The sequence below is a fragment of the Taudactylus pleione genome, unplaced genomic scaffold (genome assembly GCF_031769625.1).
Source record: "Taudactylus pleione unplaced genomic scaffold, aTauple2 ptg000070l, whole genome shotgun sequence".
Classification (NCBI taxonomy): domain Eukaryota; kingdom Metazoa; phylum Chordata; class Amphibia; order Anura; family Myobatrachidae; genus Taudactylus; species Taudactylus pleione.
The window spans coordinates 7,608,719-7,635,353 of NW_028284472.1; the positions used below are offsets into that span (position 1 = coordinate 7,608,719).

At 45.4% G+C, this 26,635-nt stretch overlaps 1 protein-coding gene across 1 annotated transcript in view; it reads right to left on the reverse strand.

Moving 5' to 3' along the window:
- Nucleotides 1-26,635, reverse strand: part of PKHD1 (PKHD1 ciliary IPT domain containing fibrocystin/polyductin) — a 663,908-nt gene that overhangs the window by 274,815 nt on the left and 362,458 nt on the right. The window contains 4 exon segments of the mRNA XM_088467197.1: nt 1,642-1,777; nt 20,164-20,298; nt 20,764-20,863; nt 26,147-26,259. Coding sequence (XP_088323323.1) covers nt 1,642-1,777; nt 20,164-20,298; nt 20,764-20,863; nt 26,147-26,259 — 484 coding nt within the window.

Sequence of the window (26,635 nt, forward strand, 5' to 3'; positions counted from 1 at the left end):
TCGTTATGGGTCTCGCACCAAAGGGGGCGTGCTGTCGATGGTGAGTGACAGCACGCCCCCTTTGGTGGGCGTGTCAGGGGCGTGGCTGCCAGACGGAGGTGTTCCCATGGGAACGCCTACCGTCTGAGTCCGGCCCCGCTGACATCAGTAGTGATGTCAGTGGGAGTGCTTTTGGCTCTGATAGAGCCAAAATCACTCCAGGGCTTGCGGTCACCGAGACCCTACCGCAGGGTCTCGTCGCAAGCCCGATGGTCGCGATGGTCTTGACCATCGCGACCATCATCATGGACGCTCGCTATAGCTGTGGGTGGTAACCCACAGCTATGCGAGAGTCCATGAGGCCGCTCCAAGTTGAGGGAGGAGGGCTCTGGTCAGAGCGTCCGGCTCTGAATCAGGCCCTCAGTACGGATCACAATCGCAATTGCAATAGCGATTACTACGCACGTACTCTCACTGCGATGATATGCTAATCCTCTGCAATCACTATGCCATCGCAGCACAACATAAGGACGCCCACCTTACCTTATACACATCCGAATAATCACACGGAGTGGAAGCCCAAGCTGTGTATGGCACCGCAGTACCTCATTTATGCCCGCCCCTGCAACGGCGTTCAAGCACACTGACACGCCTGTGTTTCACTGACCCCCCTCCCCCATCATCACCACCCACACGGTCACTTCCTGTCAATCACTCTGCGATGGGTCTGCGTGGTCACTGCGATCACAATCCCGATTGCAGTGACTGGTACGCACGCTCACTGCGACACATACACTGAATGCAACAATCGGCCGATTGCTTGCTTAATCGTAGGTGCGATCCTTACTGAATCGGGCCCTAAGTTGTTTGCCAGTTTTACCACTCTAACGTTACAATTAATTATAAAGTAGAGCTTGGATTGGTTGCTATAGGTTACTGCATGTTACACTTTGTTACCCCAAAAAAAAAACTTGTGATTGGCACAAATTAGATGTAAGGAGAACAGAAGGTTGTCTGAAGTTGAAGACTCATCTCTAAATAAATACTAAAATCACCAGCGCTTATTTCCTGTTTAATTCTGCAGGTTTAGAGCTACTTAATAAGGTCTCAATGTTCAAGACTGCCCTAAGAGACAGGCCCTAAGAGACAGGCAGTATGAGACAGGCCCTAAGAGACAGGCAGTATGAGACAGGCCCTAAGAGACAGGCCGTAAGAGACAGGCCGTAAGAGACAGGCCCTAAGAGACAGGCCGTATGAGACAGGCCGTATGAGACAGGCCCTAAGAGACAGGCCCTAAGAGACAGGCCGTAAGAGACAGGCCCTAAGAGACAGGCCCTAAGAGACAGGCAGTATCAGACAGGCCCTAAGAGACAGGCAGTAAGAGACAGGCCCTAAGAGACAGGCAGTATGAGACAGGCCCTAAGAGACAGGCAGTAAGAGACAGGCCCTAAGAGACAGGCAGTAAGAGACAGGCCCTAAGAGACAGGCAGTATGAGACAGGCAGTATGAGACAGGCCCTAAGAGACAGGCAGTAAGAGACAGGCTCTAGGAGACAGGCCCTAAGAGACAGGCAGTAAGAGACAGACCCTAAGAGAGCCTGGGATGAGCAAGGTCACCACAATGTAATGCAGAAAGTACATCTCTCCGATATATCTCTCTCACCTTGTCCCCGAATGCAGCCGGAGCAGGTCCTGACAGCGCTGCACTTCGGGCGATCAAAGTTTATAAATAAAGTGTTATTGATCGTCATCTGGAGCCTCTTGGGAGCAATAATTCCTGACACCATACAGTCACTGTCCTGTGAAGGAAACAGACATGTAAACATGATAGTTGAATGTACTGTTGATGTGTATTGTAAAAACCGTATACAGGGGTCTGATTCAGTGGTTGACGCAAGTGGTGTCAGTGCTGAGACGACAGTCGCAGCAGATCTTAGAATTTGCGTAAATGCTGGAGGTGCCGTCTTTAGTAATGAGACGCCCACCTCTGACTTCTCAGATCCAACGCCTGTGTCCGAAGACACAGAACCAGATCACCATTGCGGCGACTATTGGACAGCTGAGTAACCCTGAGGTTGTTCAGAATGGCCACAGCTGCTGAGGCCGGTGAATCTGTGTCAGAAGATGCAGTTACTAGCTTTGGCGCACCACAAAAACGGGGCAGATGCCCCTGTTTTCTGAAACTATTCCACCTCCCCACCTCCAAATGTCTGCAGTCTGTCAGTCAACTGACGTCTGCAGCCGAGCTGGACCAGATCTGCACCTGTGCAACCAAACCGAGTTAGCGTCCACCGCTGAATCTGCCCACAGACAAGTAGAAGTTAGCACATGGACTATACAGAAGAGGAACTAATAGTATGCAGATATTTTTGCTTCTGTAAAAGTTTATGAACAGTAAAAACATTTAGGGGTCTATGTATTAAGCAGTGTTAGGAGACAGAGTGAAAAGTGATAAGGTACCAGCCAATCACCCTTTCAAACACAGCCTGTGAGATGACAGTTGGGAGCTGATTGGCTGGCACCTTATCACTTTCTTATCACTTTTCACTCTGTCTCGCAACAGTGCTTAGTAAATAGACCCCTTAATCGTCATTGTGAGGACACTGGGATTATGCGCGCTCCTGACTGCTGTTTCAGCTGAACCTACCTTGGCAAAAAACACCCAACAGTTCATACATCACCGGTAGCGCTAGTAACACGAGTCCAGTCCCTTTGTTCTCCCCTGGAGGTTAGGGTGTAGATGTGGGTTCACTTTGCGAGTTTCTGAAACATTTCTGGTACTTGCTGATTTAGAGCCTGATTCAGAGTGGTGCACTAATGCAAACACACTGCCAACATAGCAGCTGGCGGAATTTGTATTGAGGCGCCCACCAGAGCCCTCGCAGCTGCCCGCACCTGCGTACACAAACGTAGCATTGGAAACAGATCCTAAAAACGTCGACTCCTCCAGTGAATCTATGGTCACTCAAAATGGGCGCGGTATCTGAGACGCCGGAGCTTTGTTCACTGCGTGATCGCAGACGTTGGCTTAGTACACGTCCAGGAAACGGCCCAGACACGCCTGCGTTTTGGACACAACTCCCCGTAGCCACCCACAAAACGGTTCTCCCTGTCAATCAATTGTGTGTGAATCCTCACAGCCAGCTTGATCGCAATTCATTCGCCGCACGTGTGACGCATGCGCACACCGCCGGTGATCGTTCAACTGCATCAAAATTGCCATAGCGTTCAACTCTGAATCGGGCCCTAAAGCTGCTTGTCCTCTGATCAAACATGGCAGGGATGGATAGCGGCCACCACCAGTAGGCTCCCGATGGAGTGAGTATAGCTGCTCCAGTCCTGGTTGGCGATGTCACAAAGATGGATGGGTGACCAGGTCACCTTAGCAAAACATTGTAAAAGCTGAAAGTTCAACAATAGTCCATTTCCTGTCTATAGTACTGTCCAGGGTTCACTCTAACTGCTCTTAGGTTCTCCTGGGCACTGGTGATACCCTAGGGGTGGTTTACAACACTCTAGCTGTTCCTACTGGTTGGTTTGAGTAAAGAGACTGGAGGGAGCACCATTAGGAGTCCTGTGGTTCATCCCTGTATACCCTGCTGTGCCGGTACCAGGCAGTCTAACTAATCCCTCTTGGAACAAAGCCCAATCCATGTGGCTGACAAGGTGGTTTGGCCACTCAGGAACCTTCCCAGTTAACCTCTTACTGTACATGCATTTGTGGTGACACAGGGGCTTCAGCTGTTCAGGGTTTTCTGTTGTGATCTGAGGGAGGGGGTTGGAGTAAGAGAGCTGGTTCTTTTGAACCACCCACAAGCCCCCCTAATTATGTCTAAGCAATCAACCATTCCTAAGTAAACATATTTACAGCAAGTCACAAACATGGTGCATCATAACCAACAATTATAACCTGCAATATAGGCTCCAATTTGTACTTACTATCCACAGTACCACTTCACAGCATGGTTTGTTTTGAAAAGAGGGAATATTATAAATAAGCACAAATTGCATCACAGACGGGTCATGTACAAAGTTCCCAGAGAATGTAATTATTATGTTGATTATTCTGTTTCACTCTTGCTGGGCTATGTAGTCCTTGTGCAATCCTCCTAGCATCTCCGGCTTGCAGAATAATTTCTTGTTGGAGAAGAAACACATGTTTATGTGCACAGCGTGGGGAAAGATGAGGGCATGATGAAAAGGAACAATGGTACCATTAGTAGAGATGAGCGGGTTCGGTTCCCTGAGAAGTGAACCCACCTGAACTTCGAGGATCCGAGGCAGATCCGAGTCGACTCAGGTTTTCCTGCCTGACTCGGAACTGAAAACGTCACTTGCAGCTCATTCATCAAATTGGAAAATGTATTTCAAATTCTAAGACTTTGGGGACAAAAAAACTAACAACAATCAGTCCAGTGTCACCTAGCTGCTCCCTTCTATCTGGATCCAAGTGCCTGCAATCTCTACCAGCAAAACCTGCATCATCATCAACATCCTCATTCGTGATCGGAAGTCATTTTAAAAAAAACAATTGACTATTAAACAGTCCTTTGATAGAGGAAGTAAGTATAACAGCTGTCACCTAGTTTCACAGCGGATTACTGACACCATGACGGCTGTGCTAGTATTAGATGGTGAAATAATAAAAAATGAGGATGATAGTGTGGAGGAAGTGCAAAAGGAGGATGAGGGGGAAATTTGTGTCCTATCTGACGCTAATGAGGATGTTGATGATGAGGATGTTGTTTGCGTAAATCAGCCACCAGTGGCAGCAGTTCTTGCTCATGATAAAAAGAAAGCCAGAAAAGCCACGTCTTGGGTGTGGAATTATTTTAATCTTAATTCTGACAACAGTTGTGAAGGCATCTGTTCCATTTGTAAAGCCAAAGTTAGCAGAGTAAGGGACATTAACCATCTAGGCACCTCCTCCCTGTTACGTCATTTGCAGCCAGTTCATGCAAATTGTTTAACAAAATTATAATAATTTGTAACTTAATAACAAGCAGTCCAGTATCAGCTACCAGCAGATTGGACCAGCACATATAATCTCCACCACTAATTGAAGGTAGTCCTTCCAAAAAATGTTTTGTGGGGGCCCAAACAAACCAAGTTCAGCCACGAAAGTGTCAGTCCTAGTGGCTAAAGTGCTTGGTTTGTTAAACTGTGCATGTCCTTTTTATTATCAAACATAAGAGTGGGTGGGAGGGACAATTCCATCTTGCACCTCTTTCCTTTACATTTGGCACAATTTGGGGCATTGCCGACTGACATTATTATAGTTTATTAAACTGCCATCCTGTCTGCCACTGCTGTGTGGCAATGTTTCATAGATGTCCTATATTTTTTTAAACGGCCGTGCGTTTGTGTCGCTGCTCTGTCGCTTACTTTAGCCAGCCAGCTCGCTGCAGCCTTTGGTCTATACTAGTGAAAAATAGTGAAATCAATATTGTGAGTTGTGAGGTGGTTAAAAATGCTTAGAAATGCCTGACAATGATTGTTATTAAGGTTAATATACTGTAGGAAAAAAAACAGCCCCAAATGATGTGGTTTTACCTGTTTATATAATTTTTTGGAAAACTACAGATACAAAACCAAAACCTAAAAAACAAAACACCAAGGAAAAAGATCCAAAACCAGATCCAGATCCAAAACCAAAACACGGGGGTCAGCGCACATCTCTAACCATTAGTGCATTTGTTTTCCTTCCCCAGATTAGACAGTCAGGTGAGTAAGGTCTGGTCACTATTATTTCCATAGCTATTGGTCGAGATCAGGTAAGTACACCTGTCCAGCCAATGGATATCAGAGTATGCTGGCACTTGTAGTGCCACCGTAGATGGAGGAGCAAATCTGTAGAAAACAGCTGGATACTGTGACTATACATTACCGAGTACCCCACAGATCACTCTTCCAACTTTCCTGCTTGCTTGCCACTCTGCGCGCTTTTCCTACTAGGTTAGCGAGAAGACAAGTCCATTGATTTAGAGGGTACATTGGCTGTGACACCTTTAATGTAAATGTTGTCTACACTGGTTTTTGTGCAAATGTGCCAGGTTGTTTGGGACGCCTACATACGTTCTACATGAAAAACGGGCATATCTGGTTGCTTGCAAAAATGTAGCTGCTTCTGTGGGGATTGTTGGATCTATCTGTGTGTGTGGGCAAGAAAGTTATCAGGAAGGACTAAAGTTGGACCCCTCTACTCTCTACTTCCTCCTCCGTATTGTTTTTGCAGCTGGTGCAAAATATTTAATTTGCTCGTCCCACAAATGAAAGTAACAGATAACAACCGTGATGAGAATATTGCATCTGCTGCAGACATTTTTTTTTTTTTACTAATTGGCTAATGTCATTTGCAGGAATGATTTGTATGACTACTGTATGTTTTTTTATTTTTTTTTTATTTTATTTTAGATATTTAAGGTAAAATAAAGGCATGTTACCTTAGCGGAAGAAAAACTGGCAACGTGAATGTCACTGCTACCTAATTGATGCAAAGTAGACATCCTTATTAATGGGAGCGTTACATAAATTAAGATGCAAATTATGTCACAGGGGATGTTATTATGAGATAACAAAGATAATAACAATTATAATTGAACCCCTGGCAAAACTCGCAGCAAAATGTCTCATTTCCCCAAGGTCTGGGATGTGCTCTGTGAGCTGCTGAATTCAACAGGAATATTAACTGCGAGATGTGCAGCTACTGTACATCTATTTTGGGCTCTCCTGTGCCAAGCGCGACCGTTCCCTACAAAACCCATGCACACGTCACGTCACGTAAGAAGAAAAAGTGCCCTCGCTAGGTGACAAGTCTCAGGCAGACTAAAAATACATCCAAAGAAAGACCTTTAGAAGTCAGGTGGGTATACAAAATAGTGTGTGTCTGTGGCTAATGGCTATTTGGGAAAGCTAGGCCATGAGTCACAAGCTTTGTTCCTTTGACCGTTGGTTATTCTAACCTTGTCACTTATCTTCTTCTATATGCTCTCACCCGCCTCCTCTGCAGCCAAGGGGCGAACTTAAATGTCCTGGCACTTAGGTAGCAATGCAGCTGCAAATACCAAAAAATTCTCATTTTCCATAGAGCAGGTATGTAGGCCTGTAAGGACTGATGTATCAAAGAACAAAAAGCTGGCTAATATGGGAGTTTTCAACAGTGACAAGAGATATTTTTTTGCCTTAGTCCTATACAGTACATGAAAACTGTAGGAAACACGGCTGTTACAGATGATTACCCCCCCATCCCCCCCTGCCAGGGCTGTAACTAGGTGTGGGGTTGGGTTTAGGGGGCTTTCACCGTCGCTGCCCTGTGACACCTGTATTTGGTTTGGAGGGTATCTGCTGGAAGGGCAAAATTAAACATATCAGACAACGCTAATTGTGACTAAACATCGCCAGTCTATAATGCATTTAGTACTAGTGTTAGTCAGATGTTATAGAACAAAGTGTAATAACAAAATAAGCATAAAAATATATACAAATATATAAACATTGTAACAAAAAATCCACATAGTAAGATTAAAAGATGAATAAATGGAAATATTCAGGTAATGCAAAACACCTCATGTACAGAAATATATGACAAGATGTATCAAAGTAGGAGTCTTATTAGGTATCAAAACAAGACACACAGTATATAGAGTTCCCCCAAAGGTAGGTAATTTACCCGTGTGATGATAACCTTCAGCTGATCAATATAAAGAAATGTATTAGATACCATAGCAGTACATTGCACTCTACATCCTGATAAATATCCAAACTCAGAATGATATAGCAACTAGGTGTCCACAATGGGAAGACACTATGTTCTTGGACATAGAGGATGATCCCAAACTGGAGACAGTGACCTCTGCTACAGGCCAGTGTTGTGCCGCAAGTACCTCACAGGAACTGACACCTGTATGACACAGTCCTATTATTTGTGAGAATCCCAGTAGTGCCACAATGTCACAGCCAGGGTATGTCAGCATGGCGCTAGGCGGGTGTTACCTGTGAGGTCGTTGTGGCGCGGGCTGTCTGGTGGCGGAGCTGGTGTTTGGCGGGTGGCTTTGGCTGCGCGCATTGTTGTGCCGACCTGTTGTCACTCTGCGCTGGTAAGACCTGGTGGCGTCTCCGTTCCGTTTGGCATGGGCGCCGCCATTTTGCCTTCTGGCCATGTGATGCGGCTGGCCAATCCTGGTGAGTCACATGTTCCCTCCGACCAGTAACAGCACGGCATGGGGTATTTAGGAAGGGTCAGTGCCTTCCTTCTTTGCCAGTGCAACTTGTATCTCAGCCTAGCTGAGAGGGAGTTCTCTGTGCTTATCCTGTTCCTGTGAATTGTTGTCTGCCAGTCAGCTCCTAGCTTCCGCTGGATTACCCCGCTTCCTCCACCACCCTTGCCCATACCTGAGTGCCTGAGCCTGCTGACATCCTGCTTATTTGCCTTAGTTCACTACCTGCATACCTGGCTTATTATTTCCTATATCACTACCTGCATAGCTGGTTGATTATTACAGTCTCACTACCTGCATACCTGGACAGTTCTAATTGTTTCTACTTGGACATTAACCCATTACTCCCACCACAGAACTCTAGTGCACGTTTATATATACCTGGACTTTTATTTACTGCCATATTTTATGTCTACTCAAGCACTTATTAAAAAACCTAGTTTTATATTCAAACCCGCTTCTGTGATCGCTCCTGCTACCACCCCGGGTCCACAAACAACCCAGAACATAACAGTTTGCACTGGCCCCATGGAGCTGGCCACGGATCAGGAGTCAGGAGTGGATTTGTTCCGGTGCATTTCTGGTCGTTTAGAAAATCTGGAAAACATGCAGCATCAGATGGCTCAATTTTTGCAAGAGATGTCTAAATGACAGGATAGTTTTCAAACTTCCTTTTCTACCCCTGGAGTACCAGCAATTACATCCGCATCAGCATCTGGGAATACAGGAGGCAGATCATCTCCCCGCTTACATCTTCCTTTACCAAGTAAATCTGATGGCAACCCTAAACTCTGCCGAGAATTCCTAAATCAGTGTGACATACATTTTACCCTGCAGCCTGACAACTTTCTAACTGCAAGAACTTAACCTGGGCGTACTGTATCTGCATCATCAAACATCATGACACTGAGAAAAGGGGTCCGTCCTGTCAGTCAATATGCCGTGCAATTTAAAATTTTAGCATCAGAGCTCAAATGGAATGAGAAAGCCCTCACCTCGGCCTTCTGGCATGGGTTGTCAGACCGACTAAAGGATGATCTAGTCACTCGAGAGCTTCCTATTAATCTGAATGACATGATTTCGTTGTGTATCAAAGTTGACCTACGCTTCAGGGAACGTCAGGCTGAAAAACACAGAACTGAACGGCAAAGGTCATATGCCCCCTCCATTTCTACCCATCCCATTCCTTCTCCTACTGAAGAGGAGCCTATGCAGGTGAATCATACACACCTCTCCAAAGAAGAACATCAGAGAAGAATGCAAAGGAACCTCTGTCTGTACTGCAGCGAGTCCAGTCACCTGCTGATCTCCTGCTCCCGTAAACCGGGAAATGCCAAATCCTAACTGACCCTGGAGACATCAAGTTAGGAGTCATGAGCCAGTCTCCAAAAATTAAAGATTTCACAATTACCCTAGCTTTGGATCTTAAACCCAAACCTGTCTTTGCTTGACTCGGGAGCAGCCGGAAATTTCATAGCATCTAGTTTCATAGATAAATTTCAAATTCCTTGTTTGTCTCTTAATCATGCCATCTCTCTGACCTCTATAGACGGACGTCCTCTAACTAACGGGATAGTCACCAAGGAGACTCAACCAGTATTGGTCCGAATTGGGACACTTCATTCTGAGTCCTTAAAATTCCTGGTGATATCAGAGGCCTCTCAAGAAATTATTCTTGGTCTACCCTGGTTGCGTCAACATAATCCCAGGATTGATTGGAGTTCTATGCAGATTCTTTCATGGGGTATGGACTGTCAGAAATCCTGTCTTCCAAATATTCAACCTGTAAGAAAGACAGTTCCATTAGTTTCTTCTGCCATTCCAAAGGAATATCAGATGTTCGCCAACGTGTTCTCTGAGCAGCAAGCAAATATCTTACCTCCTCATAGGGAATGGGACTGTACAATTGATTTGATACCTGATAAGGTACCTATACGCTATCCTTGCCTGAGACTCAAGCCATGGCCGAGTACATCCGGGACAACCTGGCTAAGGTTCATTTGCCCCTCTACTTCAGCTGCTGGAGCTGGGTTTTTCTTCGTTGGCAAGAAGGACGGTGGTTTAAGACCATGTATCGATTATCGAGGCATTAACGACATTACCGTAAAGAATCGATACCCTCTTCCCCTGATTACTGAGTTGTTTGATAGGGTCAAGGGCTCTGTAATTTTTTCTAAATTAGATCTGAGAGGGGCTTACAATCTCATTCGTATTCGAGCTGGCGATGAATGGAAGACCGCTTTTAATACCAGAGATGGACATTTCGAATATTTAGTAATGCCTTTTGGATTGTGCAACTTCCCTGCTGTCTTTCAGAGTTTCGTTAGTGAGATTTTCCGATATCTGTTATATGTTTCAGTTGTTGTCTATCTGGACGATATACTGATTTTTTCACCCTCTGTGGCTAAACATCAAGAAAATGTTAAAGAAGTTTTGACCCGTTTGAGAGAAAACCACCTTTACTGCAAACTGGAGAAGTGTGTCTTTGGAGTGCCCAGTGTACCTTTTCTCGGCTACGCTATTTCTGGCTCCAGTTTGGAAATGGACCCCAAGAAGGTACAAGCAATTCTGGATTGGACCCGACCTCAGACACTGAAAGCCATCCAGAGATTGTTGGGCTTCGCCAATTATTATAGATGCTTCATTAAGGGATTTTCTACATTGCTGGCTCCCATTACAGCCTTGACCCGCAAATGTGCTAATCCTGCCCAATGGTCACCTGAGGCAGAGTCTGCTTTTTATATTCTAAAACAGGCCTTTATCTCAGCACCAGTTCTTCAACAACCAGATCTGGACAGGCCTTTTTTGTTGGAAGTAGATGCATCATCTGAAGCTGTGGGAGCAGTCCTCTCAACTATATGAGGACAATCGAGTCCATCCTTGTGGGTTCTTTTCAAAAAAATTCTCTCCTGGCGAAAGGAACTACGCCATAGGTGAGCAAGAACTACTAGCTGTACAGTTGTTGTTGAAGGAATGGAGATATTTACTAGAAGGTGCTAAGTTTCTATTTACTGTATTTACGGACCATAGAAATCTCCTATTTCTTAAAAACCTACAATGTGTGAGTCCTCGTTTAGCCCGCTGGGCAATATTCTTTGCCAGGTTTCAGTTCACCCTGACCATCCAGTCTGGAGCACTTAATCAGAAGGCTGATGCCCTATTGAGATCTCTCCTCTGTGATGATCAATCTGAAAATCAAAGCAATACCCCTGTCTTGGAATCAAGAGTTTTCGCCGCATTACAGATTCAGCCTCCTACAGGAAAATAGTTTGTGGCCCCGGAATTAAGGAAGCGGCTTCTCACTTGGGCACATTCCTCTCGCTTTGCAGGGCACTCAGGCACTTGGAAGACTTTGGAGTTCATGAAAAGACACTATTGGTGGCCTTCTATGAAGGCAGATATAACGGATTTTATCTCTTCCTGCTCCTCCTGTGCCCAGCATAAATCATCACGACAAGCTCCAACTGGGAAATTGCTTCCACTACCCACTCCATCACGTCCATGGATGCATCTCTCCATGGATTTCGTCACAGACCTGCCAGTCTCCCAAGGCTTCAATACTATCTGGGTTGTAATAGACCGATTCTCTAAGATGGTCCACTATATACCTTTGAAGAAGTTACCTTCTGCTCCTGACCTGGCACAGTTGTTCATCCAACACATATTTCGTCTTCATGGCCTTCCTGGTGAAATTGTCTCTGACCGTGGTATGCAGTTTACTGCAAAATTCTGGAGGGCTTTGTGTTCTGTTCTTCAAGTGAAGTTAAACTTTTCCGCGGCCTACCATCCGCAAAGCAACGGCTCCACCGACAGAGTTAATCAAGATCTAGAGACTTTCTTAAGAATTTTTGTGACATCTTCCCAGGACAATTGGGCTGCCTTGCTGCCGTGGGCAAGTTTGCACATAATGCTTCCTACCACTCGTCAACTAACCAAATGCCATTTCAGGTTGTTTATGGCCTTCATCCTCGTGTTCCCGAATTCCGAAGCCTGCCTGTTTTTGATGTTCCGGCGGTGGAGGACACGGTGCGGAATTTTGCTGCCATCTGGACTCAAGTACGGTCTGATTTGCTGAAGGCATCCTCTCGCTATAAGACCCAGGCCGATAGGAAGCGTAGAATAGTTCCACGCATGCAAGTTGGAAGCCAGGTCTGGTTGTCCACCCGGAATCTTCGTCTGAGAGTTCCTTCAATTAAATTTGCACCACGCTTCATTGGTCCCTTCACCATAACAGAAGTCATTAATCCAGTGGACTCTCGTCTACGCAGAGGTCATCTACAGTATTTGCTAGACTGGAAAGGTTACGGTCCAGAGGAACGTTGCTGGATCGATACTCGTGATGTCCACACTCATCAGGAGATTTCATTCTGCCCATCCGGAGAAGCCTGGTGAGTGTCCTGAGGCCACCCCAAAAGGGGGGGGGACTGTCATGGCCAGGGTATTTCAGCATGGCGCTAGGCGGGTGTTACCTGTGAGGTCATTGTGGCACGGGCTGTCTGGTGGCGGAGCTGGTGTCTGGCGGGGGGCTTTGGCTGCGCGTGTTGTTGTGCGGGCCTGTTGTCACTCTGCGCTGGTAAGGCCTGGCGGTGTCTCCGTTCCATTTGGCATGGGCGCCGCCATTTTGCCTTCTGGCCATGTGATGCGGCTGGCCAATCCTGGTGAGTCACATGTTCCCTCCGGCCAGTAACAGCACGGCATGGGGTATTTAGGGAGGTTCAGTGCCTTCCTTCCTTGCCAGTGCAACTTGTATCTCAGCCTAGCTGAGAGGGAGTTCTCTGTGCTTATCCTGTTCCTGTGAATTGCTGTCTGCCAGTCTGCCTGTCAGCTCCTAGCTTCCACTGGATTACCCTGCTTCCTCCACCACCCTTGCCCATACCTGAGTGCCTGAGCCTGCTGACATCCTGCTCATTTGCCTTAGTTCACTACCTGCATACCTGGCTTATTATTTCCTATATCACTACCTGCATACTTGGCTTATTAGTTCCTGCATCACTACCTGCATATCTGGATGATTATTCCAGTCTCACTACCTGCACACCTGGACAGTTCTAATTGTTTCTACTTGTACATTAACCCATTACTCCTACCACAGAACTCTAGTGCACGTTTATATATACCTGGACTTTTATTTACTGCCATATTTTATGTCTACACAAGCACGTATTAAAAAACCTAGTTTTATATTCAAACCCGCTTCTGTGATCGCTCCTGCTAAACTCTGGGTCCACAAACAACCCAGAACATAACACACAAGCTATGGTGCACACAGGCACAGACCACATGCGGGGTCCAGAACCTCTGCCGGGCTAGATGGGTGATTTCAGCTGTAATGTATTGGCACTATATATCACACTAGGGAATATTACCCCTGCCGACTCCAAGAGTCCATTCTCACCAAACATCCTGCACCCACAAATATCAGGGAGCTGCTGGAGGCTAACCTGACGGCATGGGTCACCACCTCACCAGTGGTCTTCTGTCCATTTACGGAATCAATGCAGTTTCGATTTGCTGCACTTTGCTGGGCTAGAGAGGGTCCTACACTAAACTAGACATCTTTCCCATGACTTTTGGCACTTCAGTGTATAATCCTGCCAGGGGCGTATCTAAGCATTGGCCGGGATGGCATTTGCCAGGGGCGCCAGCCAAGAAGGGGTGCCACCCGGCGATGCCATCTGCGGCCAGGGAATAGAAGCACTTACTAATTTTGACCTCCGCTGCCCGGAGACTCTCACAGGCAGCAGCCACTGTTACCAGCGCCGGTGTCCGGCATCACGCTACACAGAGTGAAGGAACTGCAAATAAACTACAGCTCCCAGCAGCCCTTGCTGCTGGAAGCTCCTGGCAGCAAGGGCTGTTGGGAGCTGTAGTTTCATTTGAGTTTGATAACTGTAGTGCTGTGCGGTGACAGACACTGGCACCTGTAACAGTGTATGCTGTGCACTGCAGCAGCTCCAATGCCCGGGGATGGCTTTCAGGAGGGTAAATAAAATTACATTTATGTTATACAAGAATGGTGTATGTATATATATATATATATATATATATATATAATGTGTGTGTGCACGCCCCTTCTCTACAAGACCACGTCTCTTTTTGCCATGTGCACCTTCCCTATTTCAAATATGGGGGGGCGCCAGTCCCTTATTTTGCCAGGGGCACTCAAACGCCTAGATACACCCCTGAATCCTGCTATGGCCCTGCTACCTGATCTTTCCGGTAAATGTTTTTGAATAAAGCAATTTTTTTAATTAATGCTTTTTCTCTTTTTATTTAATTAATTTAATCTATGTTTAAATATATTCCTTGTTATTCCACATTGGTGGAAACGAAAGTGCAAATCTGAGTTGACTTCTCAAACTGACCTTCACCCGTACTTGCCAGCTCTCCCCGGAAACTTCAGAAATATTGGTCATATAACACAACGTGACAGTGTGATTCGTGTCATCATCACACTCCGGCTCCTTGGTGTGATGGTGCGCTCAGCATCATCATTGCACTGTAGTGATTAGAGCATGATGATGTGTGTACATGTTGCAGTCTGACTACACAGAACCCCCCACCTCATCTCCTAGAGGGGACCTGCCAAGCAAACTATCACCTTCCATATATAACAACCAGGGCCGGCGCTACCACTAGGCAAACTTAGGCAGCTGCCCAAGAGCGCCGGCCACTGCAGAGCACCTCTGGAATAATACCATAAGTGCAGCCCACACTACACTACTAGTAACAAACACACAGCCACCAGCGCTGGCAGCTGTGTGTTTGTTTTAGCAGCCGAAGAGAGTCAGACAGACTCTCATTGGCTGCTGCACCCACTGCCGGAGTCGGGCTGGAGCTCACTCATGAGCTCCAATTTCCAGCTCCCACAGTGGGTGATGGGAGAGCGGGCCGACCCGGGAGGACAGAGAAGCGGACGCCGGAGCGGGGATTAAGGTGAGTGGAGTTTTTTTTTTTCTACGTGTGTGTCTGTCTGGCCCTGGGATCACTGCTGGGGGTACTGCTGAGAGGAGGACAGACTACTACTGGGGGCACTGCTGGGGGGAGGGACTACTACTGGGGGCACTGCTGGGGGGGGACTACTACTGGGTGGGACTACCACTGGGGGCACTGCTGGGGGGATACTACTGGGGGCACTGCTGGGGGGAACTACCACTGGGGGCACTGCTGGGGGGGACTACCACTGGGGGCACTGCTGGGGGGGACTACTACTGGGGGCACTGCTGGGGGGGACTACTACTGGAGGCACTGCACTGGTGGGACCACTACATGGGGCACTATATAAGGGGAACTGCATAGGGGGACCACTACCTGGGGCACTATATAAGGGGCACTGCATAGGGGGACCACTACCTGGGGCACTATATAAGGGATACTGCATAGGGGGCACTACTGGGGTCACTGTATAAGGGGCACTACTGGGGGTACTGTATAAGGGCTTGTGTAGCTATCCGAGGTTGAAGAAATGCCTAGGGTGCCAAGAAACCTTGCACCGGCCCTTATTACGATTCACAACACATATCTATGGTAGGACTACTTGCTGCCTAAAACACACCTCTTAAGAGAAAACAAAGTGACATTTAGCACCTCTTGGCTCTTGTGTTGCTGGATTTAGAAGTTAACACATTTTTAATCATGTAAGCAATAAGCATGTGCGTGTTTTGGAGAGCTAACAAAATGTGACCAGGAGAACATTTCAGTGGCAACTTTGATCCTCCTGGCCACCGGCAAAGCTTCTTTTGCCAATATTCCACTAGTCTAAGATGAAGTGTAAGCACTATAGAACAATTCTGGTGTATCCACCGGTTTCTGTGCATACATTGTAGGATTATTCGTCACTTCATCCTCTCTGCATGATTCCAATCAGAAGAGATGTTTTTGAATTATTAGCAGATTTTCTCTTTCACCAAGGGAGGAGTTTTGGTGTCCCTGATATGAGATCGTTGAGATCACACTCGCCACGATGAACCGCTGATACTAATTGGCGCTCTTTTTGTTGCTCGGGCATACAGTACAGTATGTATTCCTATTGCGTCCATGATCAAGCGAACCGATGAGGCAGTTTCTGATGCACTAGAGAAGCATCGCCGCGGAGCTGATCAACGCTCTTCTGCACTGTATGTTATTGGTAAATTGAGGCAGTAGAAAATCTTTCTTATAACCACAAATGTATGTGTGGATGGATATTAGGCCTGATTCAGCATGGATCACAATTGCAGTGGTGTACGCAGATCGACCGATGGTGCATACAGCGCATGAATCACAGTGTGCGGGCCTGAATTAGCAGTCCGGTAGCATAGCCCTGCGACCGCCTACACAGATACAAAAGCCATTGCAGAGTGACATCAGTTCAGCGTTTGGGGGTGGTGAAAGGAAGTGGCCACAGAAACGCAGGCGCGCCTGCCTGTTTGAACGCCGTTACTGGGCCGTGCATAAATTAGCCACTGGTATTACCGGTATTCTTACTGACTCTCCGTATGCATGGTGCCACCAAACTGTAGCTTATTTGGGAAAAAAGTTTACTTGCTGTTTCAAAGGCAATATACAGATAGATGGGTCAAGAGCAGTGGTGGAAAATTCCTATAACATAATATATAGTAGAAAAGTTCTCTATTGCAATGTGATTCAGCACATTTAGGCCCATATTCAATTAGTTTCGCACCCGCGATACTTTTTCGCATGACGGACTTTTTTCGCCTACATCGCGTATTTTAGCTGCAAAAACTTATGGTACGCGCCCCCGCTATTCGCCGCATTCAATTCCAAAAGATGCGAAACCGCAACCCGGCAAATGCAAACCAGGCAAAAAGTACTGTCAGAATTGGGGAAATCAGCCTGACACCCCCTAAAAGATGCACTAACATTGGGGATCAATGTACATGCCCCCGAATAGCCCTAATAAAGCTATTTAGGGTACTTAAGATGTGTCAATTTCTTCTAATTAGCGCAAGTGGTGAAGAATGGCATTAAGCAGGTTTTTTTGGTAAAAATAAGTAGTCCTGTCAAATTTGGGGAACATGAAAATGGGTGTAAGCATGGTTTCAAGGTGCTAAAGTAAAGTCTTTAAAAACGCACCTGCAATCCAAAAAACACCTCACCCATACTTGCAGACCCCCAAAAGTCTATTTCGCTAGTTTTTACATTTGTACCCCCAGTTTGCACTTTTTCGCCCCCTTTTTCAAAGTAATTTCTTGGGGTGTTCCTCTTTTTTATTTAGTTTTTTTTTACGCAGTTATCCTTTTGTGATTTTGCACTTTTTTCACCACCTATCCATAGGCGAAACTTTTTCGCCTATTACATTGCAATTGAATACGGAGATAAGTTTTCGCCTGGCTACTTGAATATGGGCCGAAGTTGTTTGAGTACACGAAAATCTTTTCCGTAAACAGTTTTTGAATTAACCCCTTCGCTACGGAGGACAAGTTCTGCATCACAGCATTGGGGAACCACAAAAAAAACAAAAGGGCTACCTCAGCAATTTGCAGCACCATGCAAATCTCTTTGATCTATGCCTAGTTGGTCAGGGGGCACTACTGGGGGCACTACTATTGGGGGCATACTACTAGGGGCACTACTACTGGGGGCATACTACTGGAGGCACAACTACTGGGGGCACAACTACTGGGGGCACAACTACTGGGGGCATACAACTAATGGGGGCATACTACTAGGGGCACTACTAATGGGGGCACAACTATTGGGGGCACTCTACTACTGGGGGCACTCTACTAATGGGGGCATACTACTAGGGACACTACTACTGGGGCACTACTAATGGGGGCATACTACTTGGGACACTACTACTGGGGGAACTACTAATGGGGAATATATATCTTCCATGACGTAAGCACCCACTAAGCAGGGATTTTTCAAAATTCGACCCCTAAAGGGGGTAAAAAGTGGTAAAATGTTTCCTCTTGACCAAAGTGATTGGGTGGCAAAGCGACATGTCCCAGGTGCTTGTGGGACTGTAAGCTCATTGTCTGGGTGGAGTGGTGGTTTCAGAGGTGGGGCTGCAGCACAGTCCAATATTCAAATAGGGGAGCCATACCAACTGCCAGTGATGTTTGGCAGCATTTGGGGTGGCAGTTGGTGTGGCTCCCCTATTTGATATTGGACTGAGCTGCAGCCCCACCTCTGGAATGGACTTTTCTGGACATTGTGACTAGGTTTTTTCCATTTGGATACTTTACTTGCTTTGTATTGGAATTTTTAATTTTCTGGAACATGGGAATTGAGTTTTTGAATGTTAAAGGGGACGTGGTGCCTCACACCATTGTCCCCATCACAGGTGACGGTACCTGCCTGTTCCGGTCCCTCTCCTATCTCATGTATGATACTCAGCTAATGGCTAGGGAGGTGCGTGAACTAATTGTGAAGCGCGGGGTGGACAACTGGAAGGAGTTATTCAATACAAAAGAATGGTCCAATGGGCGCTGTCTTTATCTCTAGGTTCCGGATGCTATCTGGAATCTTCTTCTCAATCAAAAGAAGAGAAACAGAAACAACATCTGTGTTTACATCCAATAGATTGTAGGTAAAACCCGGAAAAAATTCGCGAATAACTCACCTATTATAGGTGAGATGTATTCATCAAAAGGTATCTTTTAGTGATCTTTCCTTAATCTTACTTTATGGATATACCATACAGATATCCCCCTTAGGGAAACAAGCTCACCTGAATTCCGATTTGGATGTTCCACAAAAGGTTTCTTTATATATCCCAATACTGATGTCTCAAAAGGGTTTATCACTCCAATAGTACAATCCTCAATACCACATCAGGGTGTTTAGGTATAACAACTGGATCTTCACTTATACCTCATAAAAAGTACTGGTGTCTCGATTTTCAGTTTAAAAGTATTCTTTAATCCTCAAAACACCACAATATCAAAAATAGCATAAAAAACATCATAAAAAATAGTTCATACAGTTTAAGCCTTCAAATGAAGGTCTAATTCCATAAAAAATTATTTCAATGCAAATCAAACTGTGGCCCACTGGATGAAGGGATCTTTCATCCAGTGGGCCACAGTTTGATTTGCAAAGTTCCTCAAAGTTTCCCGCACCCATTTATCAACGAGTTTAATTGTGCAACGAGTGATAAAAATCGCTGTGTATGATAAATGGTGCTGACAGCTGGGAGCTAATTGGCTGGAGCACCATTATCATATTAAACAAGTTTTATTACTCATTGCGTATGATAAAACTGGTTGATAAATGAGGCCCACAATCTTGTTACTAGCATGCTCCTTTATACTATAAGAGACTAAGCATATAAATTAAGATGATATGAAGGAAATGAAAATAACTAGGTATATCAGATAATATATATATATATATATATATATATATATATTATTTATAAACAAAGGAAACAAGTAACAGCGGCAATCAGAGGCTTGAAGAATTTATAACGTGTCACACACACAGACATGCCCCTATAAGTAACTAATTATACAGAATTACAATAAGTTAAAAAGTGTTCTTTTTTTTTAACAATCAATGCAAACTTTTTGTCAGATGTAAGAAGTTTATCATTTTATTACAGATAACAAGTGCCGCAGTTTATTCTGTGCAGACGTTTCTCAACTCAAAGGTACATCCTGTATCTGCTGACTAAACTTATAAACTTGTATATTGTACTAATCTCTGGAGATGGGGAAATAATGAAATATAGTCCTAGCCATCACCTGTGTGCTCCGGGACAGAAAACACAATGTTATTATTAGTGGAGCAGAATAATATACCATTTTTTTTTTTGTTCGTTATTAAACATGCTGAAGGATTGAGACATGAGTTAAAGGGAAACTAGGAGTCTTACTTTATCAAATCCGCTTCCAGAGCTCAGAGCTATAAATTGCGTTCCTTTCGATACGGTTGCAGAGTGGTTGGTCATATAGAAAAACTGTCAAAAGGTTATTTATGCCTGCTAACTCTAAGTGAAAAGATTAAATTTCATCACTTACCTCGCCATCAAAATGGCCAAGCAATAAACTATCAGAAACCTCCGTATTGCCGGCGCTTTCGCTGATATTAATTCCAAACTCTTTGCAGGAGTAGATCTTAAATTCTTTAAAAGACGCATTTCCGCACGTAGCGATCTAAGCACCAAAAGGAAAATCAACAGTTAACCGGGTTATTTCGGTATCTCTCCCAGCAGCGACTAATCTTTTGCTAATGCCGTTTTGAACTGTAGCCAACCACTCTTTTGTTTAAACTGCAAGCCTAGCCAGAAATGGGAATTAGAATCATTTAACCAGATTGTTTGCTACACTAAAGTATGTTAATCTTCGCCATTTAGGAGGGATGCCTTCTTCCTAATTTATTTGTGTGATTTCCGAAGAAACTGCTCTTATTTTTCTCTCTCTCTCTCCCTCTCTCTTTCTCTCTCACTCTCTCTTACTTTCTCTCTCTCTTTTATGTTTTATCACTGCCAACTTTGTTAAAGGCATTTGGAGAATTTGCAGTAAACGTTCGCAGTTTGTGAGGCGTGTGCCAGGCGGTAGCACTAAAAAGATGTCCCAATTAAACGCCATTCCGAGACGGGTGCCGCGATCTGGTCTTACCTGCGCTCCACCTCCGCTCTTCCAGGCTGTAAACTCTTGGAAGGTGGCTGGGCCGCTGGAGCTGCGAGGCTGATATTCTGGGTGCAGGAGAAAGCCAGATCTGTTGGAGAATAAGATATTAGGGTGAGTTATTATGGGCATTAGCGCTTTCGTAAGGCATCGCAATTGCAACAATTTCAGATGATAGGAAAGAACACAGAAAGCATTTCATTGTTGTTTTTCTGTCCTATCGTCTACAGCTAAGCTGTTATGTAATGGAAATAAAAAATAGGTATATTAAGCTTAACGTTGTTTAAAATACAGTACATGCACTCACATGGGACTGCTAGACGTGTGGGCCCACTCCTGGGATATACTATATGGTGCCAGTCAGTTGTGCAGAAGTTAGCACAGATATTGGCACAGTGCCAGTTGTCGCTTTCTTCTGTTCCTGTCGATTACGCCATATTTGCAAAGAGAGCAAATCTAAGTATGTTGCCGGCACCCACGGGGTCAGATCCTGCTGGTAAGGGCAAAAGGGCACATATGCATGCCCATTCCCTATACCTATTATAGATACACCAGTGATTCATTCCCTAATGTATAGTAAGGACCCACTTCCCCCTACTACAATGTAGCGCAAACGTTCCAACTTATCTTGAACACTTAATCTTATGCACTACTGGATAAGATCAATTCGATTTTTTATTTTTTTCATTTCTCCAAGTTAACATTATATTTAGGTGTCCAGTTTCTCATGTAAAGTCCGTTAAGCGTGCGCATTTTACATGTTGGACAAACTAACATAATTGAAGACTGCGGTCAATAGGTACAGTAGTTGCCTTGCGTACTTTTTGCATATTTTAATTTACTAAGTGTGGGGGTGTTTTTAGAGTTTTTTATGTAATCTGTATTTAAAAAAAAAACTAAAAAAATTAATGTTCCAGAATTGCCTGCATTATTATCCATCGCCTACGTTCGTTCCTCTAACGAGGACCTGTCAGGTTTTGGGAAAAGGGCGTCTTACTTAGAGCTTTGTGCACTTGGTACGCGCTAAGAAGAACACTGTAACTTTCTACAAGAATCAGTGATATGCAAATGCTGACTGCCAGCTGCAAACACACCCATGCTAATACTCCCTGACAGCGCGCTTCTCCGCCACAAATACCGCCCTTTGCAAACGTAAAGGATGTCTAGGAGAAAGTTACCTAGGAATGGTCATGACGCCATTTGGTATTCACATACAGCAAGAGGAGATATCTAACACTATTTATCGGCTAAAGAGAGCATCGTGGACCCTCTTCTTTTGAGGACGTTAATAGTGCACATGGGACTATGTAAAACATCCTTTGGCCAGAGCATGACAAGTCCTACTTAAACAATGAGTGATGTTCCCTGTAAACTGAGCAATCTGGAAAAGAAAGGCAGATCAGATGGGGCTTCACCCTGAAGGGGGACATTCGCAATCTGCAGGATTGTTCCTAGCACATTTTTAACACTATACATTCGAGATTTCTCACTTACTCAGAAAGAGTGTAATTTGTCATGCCGTCCAGAGACCTAAAAACAAAATTGGCCCCAAAATACCCCAAAACTTCCCAAGCTTAACTGGCAGAAACCAGTGGGCCCCAGGTACACCTATCTACTGTTAGGAGAAGTCTGGCCAGAAATGGTCTTCAAGGAGGAATTGTGGCCAAAAAAGCCAAACCTTCAACGTGGAAACAAGGCCAAGCGACCCAACTATGCACAAAAACATAGGAACTGGAGTGCAGAGAAATGGCAGCCGGTGCTCCGGAGTGATGCGTCAACATTTGAAATATTTGGCTGTAACAGAAGGCAGTTTGTTTACCGAAGGACTGGAGAGTGGTACACATTATATATATATATATATATATATATATCCAACGAATGTCCATACTGTATACTGTATACTGTATATATATATATATATATATATATATATATTCTCGTATATATATAGTATATACTAATATTATAGGAACGTTGTGTCTGTCTGTTTGTGCAAAGACTACTGTACTAAACTGATTTTCATGAAAACTGCATCATTTGTAGTGGAAACTCCTAGAATAACCTGCACTTTGTTTCATCTGTACTAAGATCTGAAAAGTGATAAACTGGAGAGTGATAAACCACCAGCCAATCAGCTCCCAATTGTCATTTCTCAAATAGAGCCTGCAACATGACAGTTGGGAGCTGAGTGTAAAATGACAGTTGGGGGCTGAGTGTAACATGACAGTTGGGAGCTGAGTGTAACATGACAGTTGGGGGCTGAGTGTAACATGACAGTTGGGAGCTGAGTGTAACATGACAGTTGGGGGCTAAGTGTAGCATGACAGTTGGGGGCTGAGTGTAGCATGAAAGTTGGGGGCTGAGTGTAACATGACAGTTGGGAGCTGAGTGTAACATGACAGTTGGGGGCTGAGTGTAACATGACAGTTGGAAGCTGAGTGTAACATGACAGTTGGGGGCTGAGTGTAACATGACAGTTGGGAGCTGAGTGTAACATGACAGTTGGGGGCTGAGTGTAACATGACAGTTGGAAGCTGAGTGTAACATGACAGTTGGGGGCTGAGTGTAACATGACAGTTGGGAGCTGAGTGTAACATGACAGTTGGGGGCTGAGTGTAACATGACAGTTGGGGGCTGAGTGTAACATGACAGTTGGGGGCTGAGTGTAACATGACAGTTGGGGGCTGAGTGTAACATGACAGTTGGGGGCTGAGTGTAACATGACAGTTGGGAGCTGAGTGTAACATGACAGTTGGGAGCTGAGTGTAACATGACAGTTGGGGGCTGAGTGTAACATGACAGTTGGGGGCTGAGTGTAACATGACAGTTGGGGGCTGGGTGTAACATGACAGTTGGGAGCTGAGTGTAACATGACAGTTGGGAGCTGAGTGTAACATGACAGTTGGGAGCTGAGTGTAACATGACAGTTGGGGGCTGAGTGTAACATGACAGTTGGGAGCTGAGTGTAACATGACAGTTGGGGGCTGAGTGTAACATGACAGTTGGGGGCTGAGTGTAACATGACAGTTGGGAGCTGAGTGTAACATGACAGTTGGGGGCTGAGTGTAACATGACAGTTGGGGGCTGAGTGTAACATGACAGTTGGGGGCTGAGTGTAACATGACAGTTGGGAGCTGAGTGTAACATGACAGTTGGGGGCTGAGTGTAACATGACAGTTGGGGGCTGAGTGTAACATGACAGTTGGGAGCTGAGTGTAACATGTCAGTTGGGGGCTGAGTGTAACATAACAGTTGGGGGCTGAGTGTAACATGACAGTTGGGAGCTGAGTGTAAAATGACAGTTGGGGGCTGAGTGTAACATGACAGTTGGGAGCTGAGTGTAAAATGACAGTTGGGGGCTGAGTGTAACATGACAGTTGGGAGCTGAGTGTAACATGACAGTTGGGGGCTGAGTGTAACATGACAGTTGGGAGCTGAGTGTAACATGACAGTTGGGGGCTAAGTGTAGCATGACAGTTGGGGGCTGAGTGTAGCATGAAAGTTGGGGGCTGAGTGTAACATGACAGTTGGGAGCTGAGTGTAACATGACAGTTGGGGGCTGAGTGTAACATGACAGTTGGAAGCTGAGTGTAACATGACAGTTGGGGGCTGAGTGTAACATGACAGTTGGGAGCTGAGTGTAACATGACAGTTGGGGGCTGAGTGTAACATGACAGTTGGAAGCTGAGTGTAACATGACAGTTGGGGGCTGAGTGTAACATGACAGTTGGGAGCTGAGTGTAACATGACAGTTGGGGACTGAGTGTAACATGACAGTTGGGGGCTGAGTGTAACATGACAGTTGGGGGCTGAGTGTAACATGACAGTTGGGGGCTGAGTGTAACATGACAGTTGGGGGCTGAGTGTAACATGACAGTTGGGAGCTGAGTGTAACATGACAGTTGGGAGCTGAGTGTAACATGACAGTTGGGGGCTGAGTGTAACATGACAGTTGGGGGCTGAGTGTAACATGACAGTTGGGAGCTGAGTGTAACATGACAGTTGGGGGCTGAGTGTAACATGACAGTTGGGAGCTGAGTGTAACATGACAGTTGGGGGCTGAGTGTAACATGACAGTTGGGAGCTGAGTGTAACATGACAGTTGGGGGCTGAGTGTAACATGACAGTTGGGGGCTGAGTGTAACATGACAGTTGGGAGCTGAGTGTAACATGACAGTTGGGGGCTGAGTGTAACATGACAGTTGGGGGCTGAGTGTAACATGACAGTTGGGAGCTGAGTGTAACATGACAGTTGGGGGCTGAGTGTAACATGACAGTTGGGGGCTGAGTGTAACATGACAGTTGGGAGCTGAGTGTAACATGACAGTTGGGGGCTGAGTGTAACATGACAGTTGGGGGCTGAGTGTAACATGACAGTTGGGGGCTGAGTGTAACATGACAGTTGGGGGCTGAGTGTAACATGACAGTTGGGGGCTGAGTGTAACATGACAGTTGGGAGCTGAGTGACTGGTGGTTTATCACTCTCCTGTTTATCACTTTTCAGAGCTTAGTACATCTCAGCCGAGCTTTAAAAAAAACTATATTTATTGACATGATCAATGCAAGACATAGGTGCGACACCATGTGCGCAGCCAGTAAGGGGTGGGGGGGGAGGTGCTTTGAATAGGATTGGGCTACATAGCAGTCTGTGCATGGTGACACCAGTGTGAGGGGTGGGTGAAGACGCTGCTGCCACCAGTCTGTATAGTGTAACTCCTGCCCCAGGGCCACTGTGCCCAGCAATACAACTAGAACACCTCAAATAAAAAACAATGTTGGCAGAAGCGATTTCATTGTGGATGAAGCTGCGAGCAACAGCAATATGCAGTATATATATACCCGTACACACAAACACACACACACACACATATATATACATACACACACTAGTATTTTTGACCCCTCATTCCGCAAGTTGCTCCTTTTGTCTCTTCAGCCTCATGTCCCCCTGTCCTTCTCTCTAGCTCTGTCATCTGCCACCCCCCTCCCCATCTCAGTATCTCTTTGATATTTACCTCCCTCCTCCCATTGGGGGTGATGGTTGTGGGGGGGAGGGGAGGGCACCAGCCCCAGGACAGCACTTGGAGCAGGAGGCGGACACAGAGCCTTTACTAACACTGTAAATATAATGTGCATTACATGGTTTGTGAGAGCGGTTGTGCGTGTCTTGTCTTTGCCTTCTCCCTACCAAACTATCGGTCCTTTCTGGATCTCAGGGAAGAATTATAGGAAAGAGAAAAGGAACAATGGCAACTCGAATGGCGGGCTCTACAAATAGACTTACAACATAAAAGTCCTCGGTCATGATACAAAGACAAAAATAATTTATAATGGATCACTAAAAATCTACTTGCTCTCTCGGTAGGTCACTTACCTCATACATGACACAGCAGTGTTTCTCTTGAATATCCCCATAGGTGCATGAGAAGGTCCATCTGGTGACAGGTGGTAGAAATAGCCGTATCCAGCTGCGCATACCATGTTATCCTTTAAGGAATCACACAGACAATCAGGCAGTTCTTACAGCCCTAAACTATGCCCATTATCACCGGCAGCGACTTACAGTACTTACTGTATGACAGACACAGTTTATCCGATTACCTATATTTATCAGGTGAGAGTATAAAACACATCAAACAAGCAGTTAAGATGTATATTTCCGTTTCCAAGTTGACCTCATTCTATTGCTATAACGTTTACCTGCCACCAAAACATAGCAAAGGCAGCCATTTTGTAAGTTCAGTTCATTTTGCCAACAGCCAATAACATTGCTAGGATTAAGTGACTTCACTTGAGGTACTTCATGCTAGACACCAGTTATACAGTATGAATACTGGTTGAGAACACAAAGGGCGGGATGCAC